Source organism: Xenopus tropicalis, chromosome 7 (genome assembly GCF_000004195.4).
Source record: "Xenopus tropicalis strain Nigerian chromosome 7, UCB_Xtro_10.0, whole genome shotgun sequence".
In the NCBI taxonomy this organism is placed as follows: Eukaryota; Metazoa; Chordata; class Amphibia; order Anura; family Pipidae; genus Xenopus; species Xenopus tropicalis.
Genome location: NC_030683.2, coordinates 107162116 through 107184422, shown reverse-complemented (window position 1 = coordinate 107184422; position 22307 = coordinate 107162116). Strand labels below are relative to the sequence as shown.

At 39.2% G+C, this 22307-nt stretch overlaps 1 protein-coding gene across 2 annotated transcripts in view; it reads left to right on the top strand.

Annotated features, from left to right (window-relative positions):
- Positions 1-20763, top strand: part of pou2f2 (POU class 2 homeobox 2) — a 68158-nt gene extending 47395 nt beyond the window's left edge. The window contains exons 5-16 of one of the 2 annotated variants that reach the window (XM_002936399.5): positions 994-1158; positions 2368-2556; positions 4143-4248; positions 4335-4426; positions 4682-4828; positions 5145-5286; positions 5423-5571; positions 5723-5899; positions 6282-6345; positions 6880-7042; positions 9054-9127; positions 10956-20763. In XM_002936399.5, the coding sequence (XP_002936445.2) occupies positions 994-1158; positions 2368-2556; positions 4143-4248; positions 4335-4426; positions 4682-4828; positions 5145-5286; positions 5423-5571; positions 5723-5899; positions 6282-6345; positions 6880-7042; positions 9054-9127; positions 10956-11230 (1743 nt within the window). In that variant the 3' untranslated portion in view covers positions 11231-20763. The remainder of the gene's footprint in view (positions 1-993; positions 1159-2367; positions 2557-4142; positions 4249-4334; positions 4427-4681; positions 4829-5144; positions 5287-5422; positions 5572-5722; positions 5900-6281; positions 6346-6879; positions 7043-9053; positions 9128-10955) is intronic. The other variant, XM_004916256.4, reaches the window with a different exon arrangement.
- Positions 20764-22307: the final 1544 nt, after the last annotated feature.

The window sequence follows — 22307 nt, the reverse complement described above, 5'->3', positions numbered from 1 at the left end:
ACATACCTACCTACCTTGTACACGCAATGTTTAAACTTATCTCTTATTATAAAATGAGATTTGTGCTTTAACTAAGAAGTTTATTCTGGTTATAGGTTTTCATACATCTGAATAAATTGCATACACTGTGTGGGAATATGCAGTAGGCCAATGCATATAGTCCATAGGAAAAGTCCTCTTACATTTTCTAGTACAGAGAGAGAGTTAACAGAATTTGATGAGGTTTAATATTTCTCACCCAGCACAGAAATAGACTCTGTGGCAATGGTGAACTTGTCTGTAAATCTTTTCTCATTGTTCTGTTGTGTCGATTTCAGAGCCTTGGGGCACATGAGGGAAATTCCCCTCGCTGTCACAGCACTGCACTTGCTTCCTGAGCACTGCTGCTTACTTCCCCTTAATCCCTCTATTGCCTTATGTGTTCTGTTCAGCATCTCTCCTTTAAAACGGGAATCAAACATTATAATACTCTGTATTCTCTTGCTGCTTCATTATAGCTTGAATGCATACCTTCATGGGCATGTTACACCAAACCTTGAATTGGCAATTCAGGTACCCAGAGGACCAAAAACCAAATATAAATCACTAGTGTGTGGCAGCTAGCGCAGTGTCAGTTTGCCAGTCTGGGCCTGCTTTACTTTTAGTATTTTATTTGGTGATAGACTGGAAAGAAAAGTGCAGCCTCAGAGGAGATCTACTTAGTGAAATGTGTTTCATGGTGCGGCATGAATGCTTCATAATGGCAATGTTATTGTGACTGTTGCACAGCTGCTTGATCCAAGAACTATTCTTACTACTAGGTATGAATATGCAGTGCAGTGAAATTTTGCAGTACAGAAAAGTATACCTCAAGAACAAATGTTATAATAGACAAATATACAGAGATTACGTGCCATGTGATAAGAAATACAGTAGCAAGAAGTCTCTGCCTTATAGAGCTTACAATCTATACATGACCTGTGTCCTTTCCTTTTTGCCCTTTCTCTGTTTTAGATTACAGATGAAGAAAGTGGGGACCGGTCACCATCCCTCCCTAGCACTCCTGTTCCCCAAATGCCCTCTGCACCTCCTACTCCACAGGCTCCACCTGCCCCTCAGCAGCCTCCCACATCTCTTCCCCAAACACAGCTCCTCTTGGCTGGGAGCCAGCTTGCTGGGGTAAGTAATCTCCATTTATACTAATAACAAAAACATAGCTGCAGTAGTTTGTATCACAGTTACTAAACCTGCACGGGTACTGTGGTGTGGTAGTCTTTCATGCTGTACCCTATAATAGCTCCAAAGTCTCTTTGACAATTAGTTACCAAATGTAATTGGTCCTTTTTGTTTGCAAGAGTTATTTAAAAATAAATAGAAAGGTTTGCCGTGATGTGGGTTTCTGGACATTACTACATAACCCTTATATATGATATTTAAACTACCATGCATCTCATTCACATATTCTGCTGCCACATTAGTTCTTTATGATATTTTCCCATAAAATATTAAAAAAAATGGTGTCTTTTCCTAGGACCCCCTGTTACCTGGGTACAGTACAGTGGGGATTTCCTCTTCTCATTCATTATAATGATGTTTATTTGTGTAGGCCCCTGGGGGAGACTTTTACCTTTTATTTAGCAGTGATTGTCAGAACTGAATGGATGTTAGTCAGCACACTGGACAGTGCATGTTTTATTGGGACCTTCCATGAGGTTTGCTTTTGTGCATAGATGGTTTCAAGAACCACACATTCTTTGTTTGTGCCTCAATTACATCTGCACTTTGGTATATATGGGAGTGCAAACACATACCACTCTCACTGTTATTCTATCTGAAATAATATATTTTAATATTTTAATATATTTTATTTTATAATATAAGGTGTTCATTCCTGCTGTTGGAATACAGCTGTGCTGTACATAATATGTGTACTAACCTCTCAGTATCCTAAGGTTTCTCTGTGTGCACTAGGGTTTGTGTAACTGTATAAATGATGATGTGTGTATGTACCAAGCTGTATCTCCCCTGTGTATGATTGGATGGTGTTTGCAATAACTCACTGCACCAGCACACAAGTAGATATTACTGGTTGTACCCATCCATGTGTGTATATATACCATAGCTGTACCTATGTATTTGCTGCACTTTAATTTGCTTTTGACTTAACAAAACCCTACTATGAAACGCTGTGTTTATTTGGCTGTTTGCTGCTTTCCTGCATCTAATATATCTTGTCTTTTCCTCCCTCCTCTCTTTCCGTTTACTCTTCTTCACTTTTCTTTTTATTCCCACTTTATTTCTTAATTTTCTTCCTCTCTTACCCTGTTTCCTTCCCTCCTCTCTTCTTTCTGCTTTTGTCCCTGATTTTTTTTTTGGCCCTGGCTGCAGCTCACTGCTCTCCTCCCTGCACAGCAGCAGTTGCTTCTCCAGCAAGCTCAGCTTCTTGCCGCTGCTGTGCAGCAATCCAGTGCCGCCGCCAGTGCAACCCAGTCAGGGTCTGACTCGCAGACCCTCCCCACAAGTCAACAGCAACCTCACCAGCTCGCTCTGTCCCAGCCCATCCACCTCACTGCACAGGTGAGCACTACAACCCTGCTTATTCACTGGCATCTCACTGCTCATCCATGGCAATCTGCTTTCAAAGAAACTCTATTTTACCGCATAGCATTGTACAGTGATTCTCTCACTGCATGTAACATTCTCTTTTAACATTTGCCTGGTTGCGACCACTTATATCTGTATGTTTTTGAAAACATGTGCTGTCCGCTTAAAGGAATACTGTCATGGGAAAAATTTTTTCCCCCTTCCCGCCCCAGCAGCCAATCAGCAGAACAATGGGAAGGTAGCAAAATAGCAGCTCCCTGACACCTGTATTGCTAAGAGTGGTAGAATAGCATTTAATAGTAAAATCTGGGACTCCTCCAGTTACATGGGAGTAGGAGAAACAGTGCAGTTTTGGGCTCCAGTCCTTAAGAAGGATATTAATGAGCTGGAGAGAGTGCAGAGACTGCAACTAAACTGGTAAAGGGGATGGAAGATTTATACTATGAGGTTAGACTGTCAGGGTTGGGGTTGTTTTCTCTGGAAAAAAGGCGCTTGTGGGGGGACATGATTACTCTTTACAAGTACATTAGAGGGGATTATAGACAATTAGTATTGATTTTGGTATATATGGTTAATGTATGCAAGTGTTTAGATCAATATGGGTTTATGTGTGTTCTGGGTTCACTTGGAAGGGTTGAACTATAACTTTGCAATTATCTGAAAGCAGTTCTATTGTGTAGTGCTGGCTTCCTCTATGCTATGTAAACAGTTTAATTCAGAAATAAAAATTACACCATAAAAATCAGTATTCTGTATAAATATATTACACAATATACAATGAAGGCAATAAGCACATGCAGTGGTGTCTGTAAGTTTGTGTAGACCATTTGTACAAAATTTTCTTTTGTGCATACTTTTTATAAACTGTGTGCCCAAGATGGTAAATGGCTCTGTGCAACTACTGAATTATTATTAGAAATGATTTCTGTGTGCTCCACAATTATTACAGACATTGGCATTCCTTTAAAATGAAGCCAGGTTCAGATTCCATTCTGTTACTAGGTTAAAGAATTTGGTATGGAATTTGGAATCCTTTGTATTCTGCATATACCCATATCAGTAATTACTTCCATATAGTTACACAGGACTGTATTATACCTACTTTTAGATTTTCTGTTCACCTCAGTGCTAGTAAAATGTGTGACCCTGTACTCTATTACATTACCATTATATCTCCTGTTGAACCATGTCACTCTTGCACAAATCCCAATGGCTAACTATTTCATACACTATTTCTTCTCTCCATACACATGGATTTCGGTGTCCCTGATATAAGACTTTGTCTATAGTATATAACTTTTTCTTGGAATTATCGTGTACATGCATTTGTCTGTTTCTCTTCACACCCTTTATTCATAATATGCATGCATTATATTATATCTCCTGTTGAGCCATGTCACTCTTGCACAAATCCCAATGGCTAACTATTTCATACACTATTTCTTCTCTCCATACACATGGATTTCGGTGTCCCTAATATAAGACTTTGACTTAAGTATAGAACTTTTTCTTGGAATTATCTTTTACATCCATTTGTCTGTTTCTCTTCACATCTTTAGGATATTCAACAATTGCTACAATTACAGCAGTTGGTTCTAGTACCTGGTCATCCCTTACAGTCAACCCCACAGTTTCTTTTGCCCCAGGCTGGGCAAGGTCAACAAGGTGAGTTAAAATACCTTGGTGTTCACTTAAGTTTATCAAGGTTGCCTTTTGATTGTTCTCACTCTTTTTTTCCATTTGTCTTACAGGCTTGATATCTGCACCAAATCTCTTCCAGCTACCTCAGCAAAATCAGGGGAACCTTCTATCGGGTCAGCCCAGGCCCAGTCTCCCCACTCAGGTGACTAGAAACACTGTACCATACACCTTGAACCCCATGTCTGGAGAAAGATAAAAAAAAAAGGCCCTGGCATTTACCAGAATCTGCATTGTCAGTCCAGGCCTGCTGGATGCAGTTGTAACCTGAAAACACTCATAGTCTATTTATTACAGTTTGTAGATAAGTGTGTTGTAATTAGCTAGTGAAGGTAAATAAAACATTTGCAACAAGGTGCCAGTATGATAAAAAATATTATTTATGTATGTGATCTTTTAGGCCGTATCCCGACCTGGCTCACAGGACACTCCTCTCCTGTCTCATTCTGATCAAACATCCCATCCTGAAGAACCTAATGATCTCGAGGAGCTGGAACAGTTTGCTAGAACCTTCAAACAGCGTAGGATTAAACTTGGCTTCACTCAGGTAAGGTGTTTGTTGTACTGTCTGATCTGTGTAGTGTTGCTACTTGATATACTTTTATTGCACAGTAATTTTCTTCTAGAAAAAGGGCTAGTGTACTTCCTAGACGCACAAAAGTATAAGCAGGAAAGTAACTATTTCACCCAGATTAAATTTTGTATGTGTGCAACCAATATAGTACATGGCTAGGGGCTAATATTGCTTTTCGCCCAAATCTTATTATTGCAATTTAGCCCTGGATGCACAAAGATTTAGATTTTTTTTCTGGTACAAACAGATCTGCCACTGAGCATGCTAAATATGTTGTTTTATATTACAGGGGGATGTGGGCCTGGCTATGGGAAAGCTTTATGGAAATGACTTTTCTCAGACAACCATTTCACGTTTTGAGGCGCTTAATCTGAGTTTTAAGAATATGTGCAAACTAAAACCACTTTTGCAAAAATGGCTGAGTGATGCAGGTAAGGCTGGATACATAAGAATTCTCTAAGAGACACGATCAGGCATTCAGCTGGGAAATGGGACATTAGTGACCTTTTTGGCTGTGATATACAGTCCACCCTTTATTCATAATATCCTTGCATATTTGTTTTGCAGAAACCATGTCTGTGGATAGCACTCTACCCTCCCCCAATCCTCTAAGCAGCCCTGGAGGAGGATATGAGGGGCTCCCAGGCCGCAGGCGAAAGAAACGCACCAGCATAGAGACCAACGTGCGATACGCACTTGAGAAAAGCTTTATTGCGGTGAGTGGCAAACAGTGTTGCAGGTGGAAGTTGGCCACAGAGGAAGTTCATCAGTTTAAAAGACTGATGAACATGAGGCTAGAGGGAAGAATAGGTGGTAACAATGAAACTTGGAAATTTTCTATATATATATTACTTGACATCCCTCCAGAATCAGAAACCTACCTCTGAGGAGATCCTTGTGATTGCTGAGCAGCTTAAAATGGAGAAGGAGGTGATCCGTGTGTGGTTCTGTAACCGCCGACAGAAGGAGAAACGCATTAACCCCTGCAGCAGCACACCACTTACCCCTACGCAGGGCAAGGGGTCGTTGTTTGGAGCACACCTGGTAAAAATTACATTTGATGCTACTTATCTCAGACTTAGGGAAAGAGGCTGCTGTATGGGACACAAATGGTAACAGTCAAGATCCTCTCTGATCATTAGGTCTCTGTATAATAAATCAATTGTATGGCCATTTCCCTGAGGTACACATAATGTATTTTGCACATCATTTAAATCTCCAATATATTATTCAACCAGCAAAAAAAAAAGAAAAAAGTGTCAGTGTGAGTATATTTATTACAGTATGCTACTAATAGCTACAGAGCAATGTACAACTTTGTGGCTCCCACACAGTATCCTTGCTGTTGTTTTTTCCATTCCCTTTCTCCTTATTTTTCCCTTTGTTCCCCTCTCTCATTTCTCCTCCTTTCCTTGATCTGCTCCAGGTGTCATCCCCGGTGTCTGCCCCAATCCTCACTTCACAGGCTTCCAGTAACCTCAGCACAACAGGTAATTTTACTAGTCCTACACAGCTCTCAGCCCCAAGAAACTACTGTAAATCTACTCGTCCTACACAGCTTCTTAACCCCAAGAAACTACTGAGGATATGAGCTACTCTATCCCAATCCAATGCAATACATGTAATCTTACTTAACTTCTCAGTCAACTCTTCAGTATACTCTCTACATCGACATAATACTGTGTATCCTGTGTGCATGTTATATTTCTTGTGTCAATTCAAGCATAAAGTAACCTATGGGCTGATGCAATCCCGACAAATGCTCTGAGAAATTCTTAACTGCTGTCACATTCTGTGCTTGTGTGCATGGAATCCACTTCATTTACACAAAGTGGAAGTTTTGCTACAGTCCATTAATTTCCCAATATTATCTGTATCAGTGATGTTTTAAATCAGTTTTCTTTGTTCCAGAGCTTATTATTTGTTACTGAACTAAACTCTAAGCAAGTTTCCACTCCCCCAACATTTATGTCTTCACATCAGTTTCCCCTTTTAAATCCTTCTTACAACTTTATCTCTGGCAGTGACTACCTTACCTTGTGCAGTGGGATCTCTTGCCCACCCACGCCCACCCTCAAACACAGCACCACCATCTGCCACCCCTCCTCCAAGCAACAGCACAAGCGCGAGCCCCCAGAGCAGCACCCATTCCGGTCTCAGCCTGACAGGATTAAGCCCAAGTGCTGGGTAAGTGAGGGGAGGTAGTAAAAACATTATGGATTTACAGTTTTATTGGGGTTCTGATATAATGCACTAATCCATCGGCTCTAACAGAGTAATATAATTAAAGTGGTAGTTTGCACCAGGTCTAATAATTAACCCATAGTAACCAATCAGCAAGTTACAATTTCTGGTAAATTGCTTGAAAGCAACCATTGGTTAGTTGCTATGGGTTAAAACACTTGGTATCATCTATTACAATAATGACAGATTAGTATATAGAGAATGTAATAAAGCTCTTACTAATTCACATGACATAATCAAGGGGAATTCTAAAAATGTCCTTGATACTGGAAGAGATGTTCAGGAAATGGTGCCAAGTTAAAAATATTTTTGCATAGTGAAAGAAAATGTAATTCTAACAAAATTAAATTAACAATTAGAAACTAAAAGTAATTTACATATTAGTAATTTATATTGCAAGCAGTGTCTCTCTGTACTACTCCTCCAGCCAAGCCTCTAATTCCCACAATGCCTTATTATCCTTTTTCTTGAGTCTGTTAATCACAAAACATGCATGCATGGGTGTAGTAGACCTGATAACCCATGCAAGGGGGCATTTATTATGTCACGTGGCAGAAGGGATGCAAGAGTGCACAGCTTACTACTCATGCACTAAGCAAACTGCCCTGGGGATTGGCTGCAGAGTGCAGCTTAGGCAGGTGCAGGCCAGCTTTGTCCTTACTGTCTGCCATAGGGTAGGCAGTGGGCACAGGACTCTGCGTCTGTTTCCTCTCTCTGAGTATATGATGTGCAAGTTTGGCTCTTTGCTTACTGAAAATTTCAAACATGTCTGATTAACCAACCATTTTTCATGTTACAAGGATATTGATCAGGATTGGCTGCATACATGACAAGAAAATAGTATGAAACTTTCTTTTGTAAGATTTTATTGGTAGGTGTATGGGCAGCTTAATTGTGTATCCCACATATATATCTCACTCTTTGCATCTTTAGAAGAAGGTCATGCCTGAAAGCTTGTGTATCTGCAGGTTTATACAGCAGGAGATTTGCCCCTAATATGTGCGAAACAAGCAGATCTTACTGTGTGTGTCCATATGGCACACCCTGTAAAAGCAATCACAATTTTATTGTGAGCACATTGCACAGAATTTCTCTGACGTTCGGTCCTCAATAGGACCTTTCTCATATAATAATAATAATAATAAATCTGCAGAGCCCAGTGTATTAAAATGCAGGCCAGCCCTGTCCTTACAGCCTTCTATAGGTGGTAAGGGCAGGGACTTGCTGTGTCCTGAGTCGTCCGCCGCTCTCTGATGAACAAATAAAGTAACACGTAGTAGGGGTTGTCTGCGTCCAACCACCACTAATAAATACATAGCTGCTGCATTTGTAGTGCTAGCCATAGGTCTCTATGCTCCAGCCCTGCAGACCTCTTCCTTCCACATTGTACATGAGCTCTAGTGTATCTTGTGATTCTTTCTTTGTGTATGAGCCATATACATGTCGAGAGCTGTACTCCGGGGAAATGGCTGCCAATAGTTAGTTATTTAAACATTTGAAAATTACTTTTTGCAATTTTTTTATGTCCTATTTTGCTAGAATATAGTGTAGGTTTGCACACAAGCCTGGAATCAGTCAGTTGAACTAAGGTGTTTGAGCTAGTTGGCCCCATTCCAGTTGTTTAACTGGAAATTGTGCTTTCTTTTGATACTTTTTTGTGGTTTCTTCTCTCAGAGTTAGCTGTGTGCTGATTTCTGTTCTCAAGACTTGTCAGTGATGAAATATTTCTTCCTTTGTCATTATGGCAAGTATTTAGTTCTAAAGAGGAGCAGTCCAATAACTGTATCTACTGTATAGTAAACTAATGCAGACTGTGGGGCTTCAGTTAAACAGCTCTACACAACTTGTAGGTAGGGCCTTGTATTATATCGGTTTGTACAAACTAAAGCTCTTTAAAGTGTTGTTATGCAGAACTTTAAATGCCTGCTCTTACCCCCTGCTCTTGATCTTGCAGGGCAACAATGCTCGGGGTCAGCGCAGGGTTAAACCCGACCCTCATGGCGGGAAACCCACTGGCCACCATACAAGGTTTGTAGGACAGGAAAAGTCACATGACCACACCCAGTCAAAATGATCCGTCATAGCATGCTTCATCACATTGCAGCATGACATTGTATTTGCCTTGCCCCTCATGCCATATCACCAAGTGTGCAACCAGCTATTACATTCATTACGCTGGGAGCAGATTTGCATGTAATCATGTTTAATGTTTAATAGAGCAACTGCAGCAAATGGAGATTAGGAGAACGAGCAGCAAAGGCAGCTGAAGCTTCTATGTGGGCACAACAAATCCATGGAGTGGGTAATTGTGTTTGGATATGCACAGACTTACAGCTGCTCTACATGTGTTTGTACATAAATTGTCTCCAAGATGTAAAAGAGAAGTGTTACATCGAAATAAGCACATAAGTGTGGTTTGCAGCTGAATAAAGACTCCATTCCCACTGTTCTTAACAATAATAGGTATTACATACTAACACTGGGCACCGCTGCTAATAAAAAATGTGCCTTCATTATTCTTTATGCCTTAGACTTATCACAGCTAAAGCTTAGTTGCTATGGGTTACTGATACAAATGTATGTAGTGCTAGTAAAAGACCCCCTTTGTCAGCAGCAGATACTTTAGCCCTAGATGCATTTAGTGGCAGAGCCTGTGGTACAGGACTTGATGCAGGTGCAACAAAGTTACAGGACCTGACTTATCATTGTGACAACTGTGCTTTGTTTGTTCTAATTCCACCACAAATTGTCTTCCTATCTACATGTCCCTTCTCATTACTGCACCACCTTGCAAAAACACTTTGATCCTTGACCAATTCTCTCAGTTCATTGTATAGCAAATCCTACAGCGAAAATTTGTTTCCAAATTGTGTTAATAGGTAACAAAGTATTAAAGGGGACCTGTCACCGCAATCATTTCAAATGTATTTCTATCATGTTCGTTGAGCAAAATAAACTTTACTTACACAATATAAATAAAATAAATATTATTTCCTTCAGTCTTGGAATCAGGGGCGGGCCAAGCCGACCGGGCGCCCTAGGCAACCTGGTCAGCCAACTCTGCCCACCTCCCCGCCCCCCCGAACGGAACAGGAGGAGGGGGCAAGGGGGCGGTGCGATTCGATTGGTCATTGCCTCCGCTGCTAATGTTAAGCGGCAGAGGCAATGACAAAGTAGCACTAGGGGTAGGCAGGAGAGGCTCCTGCCTGGCGCCCCTCAATCGTTGTGCCCTAGGCAGCTGCCTCTTCTGCTTACCCCTAGTTCCGGCCCTGCTTGGAATTACACAATCCCGGCCAGCAGGCAGGTGCCATTTTCTAGACACTGTTAGTACAGCAAGCTTTGAATCATGTCAAAATCTTGTTTATGTGATAGAATGGGGGACCAGATGCCCAGGCCCATGCACTGGTTACACAATTAGATGGTGAGGATGAGGGGGAAAGTGAGTGATTAATTAGAAAGTTAAAGTTATTGTCTGCCCCGCCTCTATAGGGCAGGCAATAAAAGATTGACAGCTGGGATTTTTTAATGCCTTTATAATGGGTATGGATGTGTTAATAAAAAAAGGAATTTGGGTTTCATGTTTAATTTGAAAAGGACTTTTGTTATACAGCTTTTTATGTCTGGGTGACAGGTCCCCTTTAAGAATAAAGATAAAACTGTAATATTCTGTTATTTTTCTCATGATTTTTCTCTACCATAAAACAATGTCACATTAAGAAAAAACAATTTTAAGTTTGAAATAAAAATGTCACTGAGAAGTCAATTCAGAGTAGGATTTGTCATACAAAGAGAGATCTGACAGCATTCAGATCTATATTCTTGTCTCATAATTTCTCTATCTTTCTTTCCTCCCTAGCTCTGACCAGTGGTGGCTCTCTGCCTCTCTCCGGACTTGATTGCAGTGGAGGCCTACTTCTAGCCGGCGGTTCCAGCACCCCCGGCCTGGTGAGCCCTCCACTCTTTCTGAACCCAGGGGGTCTCCCCCTCATCAGCTCCAGCCTGGCACGCATATCTTCTGCTGGTGGAACCCCTAGCCTCTCCCCTTCTTCTACCACATCCTCTGTAGAGGCTGCTGTCCCTACCTTCCAGCCCAGCCCTGGAAGCTCCCAGAATGGTGGGGAAAGTGAGTGAAGAACACACTCTTCCTTTTGAACACCCACCAGCACCCACGCTAAGCCTACACCAGCTTGGTGGCTCTTGGATACATTGGGGGGAGAGGCTTGAGTGTATTTTAGGGGCGCTGCCTCTTTTCCCTTCCCCCACTGAAGACAAAATATGCGTGGAGTGGGGTGATGGAACCAAAAAAAAAAAAGAAGAACCAAAAAGAATTTTAAACCAAATAAGAACAAAAACATTTCAAACCTCGGAAATACTGCAGAAAAACCAAAAATGTGCTAACCTCTCTGGGGTACATTGTGTTCTCCTCAACCAAAGGATTTCATAAAAGACTGAGCTCCCTGCTCTCTTGTTGTTTCTATTGAGCTATGTGCCATTTTTTTGTTACCATTAACAGGATGAGTTGGGGGATGAAAACTGAAATGGGGAGGGGGTTGGGGTTACTCCACCCTCTCCCATCCTCCTCTTTTTCTTCACTCCCCTGTAACAGTGTTGGGAGTGGAATGGATACTAGGAAAGGAAACTCCTTTATCCACTGCGGGGAAAGAGACCACTTATGGGTTGGGGTGTATGGATGAGTTGTGGGAAATTAAGGTTGAATAAGAGCCCTCCCACCTCATTCATAACACTCTTTCACCTACACCAAAAACCAAAACAACAGCTTTATCCAAAGCCTATCATATTTCTAGAACCTCAGAGTAATTCTGTGTATTTGTGTATTGTCCAAAAGTCAATTTAGAAAAAAACCATAGTTTATTCGGAACCTTTATTTTGCTTATGTCTCACCAGTAATGAACTCAGCTTACTGCTTTAAATAGCCTTCCTACTTTATAAACCCCTCCCCCTGCAAAAAATATCTATGATTATTTTCACAGAAATATGATTTTGTTTTTTAAGTATCAGTTTGACATGTTAGTAGCAGGCTTTTATTTTTCTGCTAAGCAAACGGAAAATTCTATCTGCTTCTATTGTTCTCCCACCTCTCCCCGGATGCTTATTTTTGTTGTTGCTCATAGATCTCATTTACGAAAAGCGAAATTTTCCTTTCCCCTTTTACATCATTTTTCCAGTATTAATATTTATATATATTTTTTAACTCTTGCTGTGCACAATAGCATATAGGCTTTGTATATTTCCTAACTGCACCCCCATTGCCTTTTTTTATTTTATATTTATTTATTTATGCTGCCAAAATTCCTTTTTAGTTTTTTTTTTCTCATGGGATAGATTTTCAGGATCACATGTCTCCATGGATGGACAAAAAAAAAATTTTTTTTTTTCAAACCAAAAAGTGAAACCAAAATACACATGATGGAAATACCAAATAAAAAACTTAGTTCTTTGCCGATGCTGTGCCAAAGTACAGACTCTGAGCTCTGGCAAAGAATGGAATATAACAATGAATAGTGTTACCAAAAATATTTCATGTTCCCCCTCCTTCTGCACCCTGACTCCCACGGACAATAAAAAAGGCGACGAAAGGGTAAGGGCTGCAGGATTGCGTCTTTCTCTGTCTTATATACCTCATACGAAGAAGCCGATATATAGAAGAAACTCAAGGAGAGTCTTGTTGAAACCAAAAATTTTAAATTCCGGTGAGGTGTGAGGAGGTCCGCTTATCCCTCCAGCCCTCCATCCAAGCTTTAATGGCCTCTTTAAAAAAGAAATCCTTCATTATAATTTTTTTCCATTTTTTGTTTTTTTAATTTTCTATGTGGGTTTTTTTAACAAAAAAAAAAGAAAAACAAGTTTCTCTTCTGTGCCAAAGGATTAAATAAAATACAGATAAACTATTTAACTTCAGAGAAAGCACCAATGAAATGAGGGGGAACTGACAGCATACCAAAAATTACCGCACCAAAAGGAGGACCTATCTGAGCAAGGGATAAATGTAGAGAAAAAACAAAAAAAGGAGAAAAGACCAAAAATGAAACTCTCCTTTTTTCAATTTCTTTTTTTTCCCTTTTTTTTCTGTTCTATTTTGGAAGTGTAAACTTTGAACTTTCTGAAAGGGACGTGGATCTCATTTTAGCTTTAGCTTTAGAAGTGACGGACAAAATTAAATCAGGGGAAAAAGAAAAGAAAATACTGTGAAAGGGAACATGTTACAAAACGCTATTTGAAATTGCATAACCTGTTACCTGCAGGAGAGGTTTGCCCCTCCATTGCAAAACAGCCTGTGGCAATGAAGGGGTTGACTTCTTTTTGCCCAACAATTTGTTAAAAGCCTGTGGCTTTTTATAAAAAAAAAATGGCGAGGGTGGGCATGGGATGAGTTGTGTTGGATGTAGATTCAAAGCAGGGTCAGACTGGCCTGTCAGCACACCAGAGAATTGCCCACCGGGCCCAAGACATAGAGCTTTGGCAGCTCCACCCTAAGAAAAGTTCCTTAACACCATACTTATTTCAATTATAGTTACACCAGTATCATTTACCACTTACTGCTTCTAATGTTTGTGACAATGGGTTTGCAATATTAGTTTCTCTGGTGCACTGTAGGGGGCCCAGTCTGACACAGATGCAAAGTTGTGGCCCTACCAACTAGCCCAGGGCAGTGAGATGTTGTTAAAGTAGAAGGGTTATTAGGGTATGTATACCATTTCTGAAGGGCAGCAGAGCAAGTACTGAACTTGAATGCCACAACCTACTGTATAACTAAGGCATGGGCAACCTGTGGCCCTCCAGATGTCACTAAACTACTATTTCCAGAATTGTAGTTCAGCAACTTCTGTAACGCCACAGTTTGTTCATCCCTTATACATCATTCCCTCTTCTTGTGTACACATGAAGATTCAAACAGACACACACTATATAAAAATAATATATGGTCAAATAACCCTTATTTTAGTGGAGGTGAATTATAACATTGAACAAAATGCCATGAAATATGAACTACATGTGGCCCATCTATACTAGGGATTGTATTGCCTCCTAAAACAATGTTTCTGCCTAAGCAGCAGCAGAACAGTAACACCAATTGTAATATATTATAAGAACAGTGATAGAAGCCCTTTAATTGTTGCTGATTCTTTGGCACTTATTTATAGGTATACAAGAGAAAGATCATTTATATACTTACATATCATATAAGCAGACTTCTCGGTATAACTATATGTTTTTACTATAAACACATTGGTATACATATGCCCGTGTTCAATATGAACCCCATCATTGCTTTTACTGAAAATGCCTTCTGCCTGTCAGCTTATTTGTAGTTTTTTCTTCCACCATATATTTCTTCCACCTACTTGGTTTTCAGATCAATTTGTGGAGGAGGTAAGGGTATCTAATCAGATTCCCCTTCCTAGTTAAACCTATTGTAGAGTTTTAGTGAAAGGCATAGTCTTATTGGGGTGGCTGTAATGATAAAAAACAAACATCCATTGTCACATAATAATAATAACAGAATAGGCAGAACAAATCTTCATTGCAAGCCCAATCTGTCATCACATGTTGAACATAGGTGTATACTGTTCCCATTATTATGCGTTCATCTGTTAAAAACTATAACTGCCATCATTCTCTCAGATACGCTGGCTATTGGGAGCTGTGATTGAATGGCTACACCCATACATATGTCACAATTTAGCACATCTGATAATATTGACCAGTTCCTAACGTTTCTTAAAAATACTGTGCTTCCACTAAATACCACCTACTAGTTTATTATGGGTCAGGCCATAAATTATGCACATAAGGAGAAACAAACAGCTGGTAATTTCCAAAAAAGTTAATATCTGATATACCAAAATTGTAAGATATGCCAATATGTCACTGGCACCATAGTTTGGCTTATGCTTATTATGGAAATAGAGATGCATACTTTTACTTAATTTATAGTTATAGAACACGAAGCTCCTGTTAAACATTAAAAGAAACTAATTGACTTCCATCTTGGAATATATGGAACCCAATTATATATATATATATATATATATATATGAGTTTCAGTTCAACAATATCTGTACCACTTTAACTGAGCTAATCTTACTTAACAGCCTGTAAAGTATGAAGGTATAAACCATTCTTTTTTTATACATACAATAATATGAATACATGTCTTGCTAAAGACTGTAATTTAACAGCACTTTCTGCTTTGGTAGTATAATAGTGTTGTTCCCTTGAAGTATAAGGAGAGTGCCTCAGTCAAAGCAAGCAATATGGAAACTACCAATCATGCTTGGGGTTTCTATATGTGGCTATATTAAAGGGAAAACTCATGAGAAACACATACCGAAAACCTTTTTCGGTTTTTAAGAATGCCAGATGTGTTTGTAGTTAAAAATAGCAGAAAGGGGAGCCCTAGATACGCAAATGCAGAGATGGACTGTACTGTTAATAAATGTAGCTGTGCCCTCATACTGTACTGCCAGTTAACCCTTTTAGCATGAAATATTCCCATATGCAGGTTATCTAATGGCTGAGCAGTTTGATGCAGCCGTAGAAATGGGTTATCAGCTCTGTATATGCATTGAAACATACTTTGTGCTATGCATATTTCATAGGAGGAGGCCACCCTTAGAGATCTATATATATATGTGTGTGTGTATATAATACCATACTGATGCATTTTGTGAATTTTTGTGGAGCAGTTAAAGGGAAACTAAAGGTCTTAACTAAATATGACCTCACTTAATAAGTCTCAGGTGACCATTTCCCACAGTTAAGTTAAATCCCTCCAAATGTAATGATTCTTTGCTTATAGTCCTTTAAGGCACATTGTGCTGGCCCATGGCTGCAGTGCACTCTGGGGCAGCTCAGTGCACATACAGACCCCAGCGGCATGGAGGAGATGGAGGGTACATTAGAGGATTGCTGAAAGGAAGTCTGGGGGCTTTAACTTACCTGATACAGGGTTGCTGCAATAGGTTGCACAGCAGCAATGTGCCCTAAAACTTTTTAAATAAGGTCATATTTCATTGAGCTTTTAATTGCCCTTTAGTGTAAAGAAATAGATAATTAACACTGGTTATAAGGGCATATTTCCCTTTTTAATTGACTGAGCTCGACTGTTCCAGAGGGCAGATACTGTAGAATCAGACCTTTAATATAATAATATAACTTGTGCATTACCTACTGCCTCGCTCATAATTAGCTACTATATAGTTAGACTGTCACTGGAAAGCCATACGGTTTGCTGTAATTGTAAGCCTATTTGACTTCATAAAGCAGTTCCTGTTTACCTTATTTATGATGAATGATATTTAATTGACTTCTGAGTGACCCATGAATCTAATTTCCAATAAGGAGGTAGCTATGGAATGTTAGTCCTTCATTCAGAATTCTATAATAATGTAATAATGATTTATCTGTATTCTGCTGCAGAATCATCTGAGCCCTTTCAATTTGGCAGGCCAAGCAAAATGGTAAAAGCAGAATATATTTGGAGAAAATAAATTACATCACTGAATTGCTTTCCCCAATAACAGGACGGGCCTTTCCACGGATTATATCTAGAAACAATTCTGGCTTAGGCTAAACTGTATCACTGTGCTACAGATGCTGATGATGCAAATTATTGATTGTTATACTGCCAAACAAGAGAATAACCCTGGTTTAACTCCAATATAAGCATTTTGTTTTGCGGTAAATCGCAATTTCAACAAATATATGCTCTCTAGATTCCTCGATAAATATTGACCTCGTTCTCACAAGCAGCTTTGTAGAGCGGACATGTGGAAATGTGAATCACACAATGGTGTCTTGTGATTTTAATGTCGATCACATTTTTAACACTTTGAAAATGAAATACATGACTGGCTGTCAGGTCACACTCAAGCTGCAACATGTTGGCTGTCACAGAATGTGAAATACCCCTTAGATTCATCGGGCCATGTTGTCCACCAGCCCCCCATCTTCAGTTGCTACAAAAAAGCACAACTAAGAAACATTAATTTTCAGCAGCCAATCAAATGTCTGCTTTCATTAGTATTATTGCAGTTGACTGGTAGGAGTTTTATGGTGATTGGTTGTCGTGGGCAAATACTGGGGTGTAAAAGTGCACGTTGTTTTTCCATCAGTTGTCTAATGCCCTTTAATCTGGTGGGATGGGAAGTACATAGGGGATCATTATATTTTAGTGTCTTTTTGTGCCAACCTGTTAAAATCCAATGGGTTTCTAGAGTTCAACAGTAAGTCTAAATGAAAAAATATATTTATGGGACACCATGCTTGAAACCACATGCAAGCGCCTAACATATTTTCCTTTCTAGATAGAGTTTAACTTTGCCACTACCATAACAATATAAACATAAGCAACTGAGACAACACAGCATGCAGTAAGGCAGGAAATCCATCGCTATGGCTCCCTTGATAACTGTGGAGCATAGCTCTGAGCATATGCATACATATAATTCCCCTTATAGAGGGCCAAATTCAGTTTCACTGGGTACACACTTGAGCACACAACCAGTTGTAAGGTAGCAGGGATATTGTTGCACCATAGGGGAATGCAGAGCTCAGTCTTTGCTGCTTTCTACATTCCAGAGTAATGGGCAGCACAGTTTGAGGGGGTGCATTGCCTGTGAAGCAACACACAAATAATATACAAAGCACATACATGCGCATTACATTTTACCTACAATATTAGTGCTAACCTAATGCAATGGTTGCAATGCACTGATGCAGGCAGGAAACAAGGCCATAGCATAACACACAGACCAGTTTGAGAGAGGAGCATTATCCTGTACACTTGGATTGTTTACTCACAGATCATGAAGTGAAGCACAAACACCTTTTCTCTATTAATGTACCAACTGCATGGCAAATGTGGGTTTGAGATTGCAATAGAATCTGCAAATAATAAGCCATGTTGATTTTCTCTTTTCTGTTGATACAATATCCATATACTGGTGTCATTTAGTAGCAACAATATTGCCCCCATGGCCTTACATTCAGGAATTAAAAATGTAAAATTGTTAATGACAGATGTGAATGTTTTGAATTGATCTGAATGCCAGATCATGCTTGACCTTAAATTATAAGCATTAATACACAAAATTAGGGACCTTTTACCAACCTCTGTTTGTAGATATGTTTCCATTTCCACTTAAGAGCCACCACCCAAATATCTTTTGATGTGCCCAGTGAAATCAGGCTGCTTTGAAAAAACATTCTTTTTAATGGGGTTATAGTGTTAAGTTTTGCTCGGCAGCAGCCCTGAGCACTGCCACCCATCTAAATCCTTATTCCCTAATGCCAGTTACGTGCAGGATCAAAGTAGTTGGACATTTGGTAAATCTAAAACCTTTATTAATCTTATTACAAGCTATATGCATCTATATTGCTAGTATACAATAGTAGTTGGTGATAAACTGACTGCACCTTATACACAGGGACACATGGATTTCATTCTGCAGGCAAAAGCACACTCTGATTACATATGAAATTACACATTCAGTAGATAAGAGATGATACACCAAGGCATATTTTTAGATCAATGTTGCTAAATTGATTTACCAATGTGATTTAATTATAATGTAGCAGTCAAAAATGCAAAGGCCGAAGTGATTATATTGAGTGAGAGATGTTGGTACTTAACCCACCACTCCTCACTTCTTCCCTAATGTTACACAAGTTTGAGTAAACATGCTGTCTTTGCTTGGCAGGGGTCAACATTTCTCAGACCAAAGAGTAAATCACCCCAAACAATTCTATACACTGTAGGACAATTATTTGTCATGTGATTATAGCCAATTTGCATCTACTAAATTTATACCCTGATTGATATACATTGGTAACATATATTTTGCCCAGGTAACATACACTGAGTGATTTGCACTGGTACAATACATCATAATCAGGTTACATTTGATAAATCTATACACTAGTTCAATATATTATTCCTGTAGACAGACACTGGTACTATACACTATACCCATGTTACGCAACTTAAGTCTGTATATACAACAGCAACACTGGTGCCATAACATATGGAAAGGTTATACTTACTAAATCTATAGTGACATTGGCTGCTTTCTTAATTAGACCCAGACTGCATGTACCATTCACCTTCATCACCTATAGTTTCATAGATTATTCCAGGCAACATACTAAGCACATACAATTGGTGTGCATGGGTACTGTAACTGGATGACAAGCACTGGAGTTATGCATTAGATTACATATGTACCCAATGACAAGCCAGACATTAAACTTAGGTTAGACTTACTATACATACAATAATAACCACAAGTTATAGATGTTATACTCATGGTGCACATATACAGCCTACACAACACTTTAATAGAACTTTAGCCATAAACAATTCCCTGTTTACAAAAGCATTGTTTCTCTCGGCTACTACCACATAAACATAAGTCTAGTCCAGTGACAGCATTATTACATTAGGCTTTACCCACATCACACATGCTAAGTGGCAGACCTATAAAAATGTGAGTTTAGAGTTTAATAAATAAAAACCCACCCATGTGCTATTCATTCCTATGGGGTTTTTAGAAGCGTATTTATCAATGGTTGAAAGTTAGAACTCACCATTTGATTAATACGCTTCTAAAAATCCCATAGGAATGAATAGAAAGTGGGTTTTTATGTATTAAGTTCTAAACTCACATTTTGATAAATCTTCCCATAAGTCTATACACCCAGTAACAAACATTATTACTATAGGCTATACCCACGTTACACCCAGTAACAAACATTATTACTATAGGCTATACCCACGTTACACTCAGTAACAAACATTATTACTATAGACTATACCCACATTACACTCAGTAACAAGCATTATTACCAAAGATATCCCCATACTAAGTTTGTACTGTCAGTGTAGGCATACCTACAAACCCTGTTTCCTATGGCTAGCTTGTCCCTTAGTGATTGTTTCCAGCGTTGCATCAACTTGCTTATTGATATGTGTCATAACAGTAATGTATAGAAAAGTGACTGAAGAAAAGAAAGAGACCTTGTTATTAACGGTGCCTAGGGAAGTGCCAAAAAATTATACCCAGCATGTGTACATTCTCTCCTAAAAAATAATAATCTGGTCAGTTTAATGAGACCCATAACTGGGCAAGTGCGTGCAAATGTATCAGTGGCACTAGATGAGGGTGGATACCTGATAATTTAACCCCTTTACTGCCAAAGGCACCGGCATCGCGAAGCATTGCACAGGCCTAGAAGCAGCAAAAGGGATAACTGTGCTGCCTGACCTATAATCTGTTTTTGAACAAATTCCTTTTCTTGACATCAATGTGAAAAGCAGTTTTTGGATTTCTTAAAACATTTAATGTATAAAATATTTATTTAAACGTTGTTTTGGGTTTTGCGGGGGTGGGGGGGCTGAAGAACAGCAGCCATGGTGATTTTTTAAATTTTTTTAATTTGTAAATCCAAAAGCTGCTTTCCCTCTCGGCTCTGTTTACTGCACCCTGAGAATCGCTGCAGCGCCCGTTCCTCGGTGAATGTTCTAGCCCCTAAAGAAAGCAATGTGTATTGTATATTCTGTGGTATTTGTCGTTGTTCTGTTCTGAGTTAGGCCTCTAGGCCTACATTTGAAAAAGCTATTAAACATATCTTAAATCATGGTCCTTGCCAAATGCTTTTGTACTCTGTTATATGTGTGATCTGTGTGTGTTTTATATCAGATACAGGTAAGTATGCTAGATTAACTGGAATTGCCTCTTTTAGGTGTGCATTCACATATTCTTAAATAAGATCTAACCACTTCCAACTAAATACGCTGTCTGGGGCACTGACCCCTGCAAATAAAACAATGTTTCCCTGAGAGGCTAGAGTTTTATTGTTATTCTTACTTTGTGTTACTTATCTTTCTATGCAGGCCCTCTCTATTCATTTTCCAGCCGTTGCCTGGTTTTTAGGTTAAAATTTGACCTTAGCAACCAGATAAAGAATTTCATTCCAAACAGGAGAGGGAAAAGACCATTTGCAAATTGTCTTAGAATGTCACTGTCTATATCAGACAAGAAGTCTGAAGCAGGCTTAGGCCATATACCAGCAACAGGCTTGGATTTTGTCTAGTACAAATATAATTTACAAAATCTCTGGGACCGCAAGCCTAATTAAGACAAGAGGACAGTCCAATAACAATGTAACCTGCTCTGTGTGCACCCGGGTACCTGGTCTTTGTTTATACCATTGCCATACCTCCCAACTGTCCTGATTTTCGCAGGACAGTCCTGATTTTAGCAGCTCAGCCCACAGTGCCGGATTCTTATATAAAAGTCCCTCATTTCTCTTTGATCTCCTGCACTGAATGCCAAAAAAGATACAAAGTTTCTCAAACTTAATTAAATAAGTAGCTTTTGGCAGAGAGCCTAGAAAAATTAACAAGCCACACCTGCACTTAGATACAATTGTAACTAATAAGCTAAACAGGTCTCTTGGGGGAACTGAGACTTGCTTAAAGAGCAATTTCACTTTTTTAAGCAAAACTGTAATAACACATAAAACGACCCCAAAACCCCCAGAAATGTGTTCAAACTTTAAATAACCTGCCAATTTTTGTAAAATGGGAGTGGCATTTAGGGAGTATGGTTGCAAAAATGGGCGTGGTCAGAAAATTTCTCTGTGCTATCAACGCCATTTCTTTTTGTGCCTCTTTACATTTTTGAAATGTTGGCAGGTATGCATTGTCAATAAAAGCACAACTACAGCCAGGCATCTGTTTTCTGATGCTGGTAAGCCAGTTATCTTCAGTTATATCATAGCAACAGTAATTTAGTTGCATCTGCCTACTTTGGTGAGCCTGAGAGGACAATAAAAAGAGTTTGGTGCCAGGTTTACCTTCCCTTTAAAGAGAAAGTGATTATCTAATTCTGCCATGTTATATTGGTTTATTGCAATTTTAATATGATATAGACAGTGATATTCTAAGACAATTTATAATTGGTTTTCATTTTGTAACTTTTGTGCTTTATTTAGTTGGGGTGCACTTCCTTGTTGCTAAGGTAAGACTGGAGATAAGTTATAAAAAGTAACAATAACAGTAACATTTTCTGGCTGCCACGGTTAGGGACCCCCATTAGCAAGCTGAAAAGAGCTGCACAAAGATGGCAAATAATTTAAAAACAATAAAAAATGTAAACAAGAAAATTAAGAGATATTGAAAAGA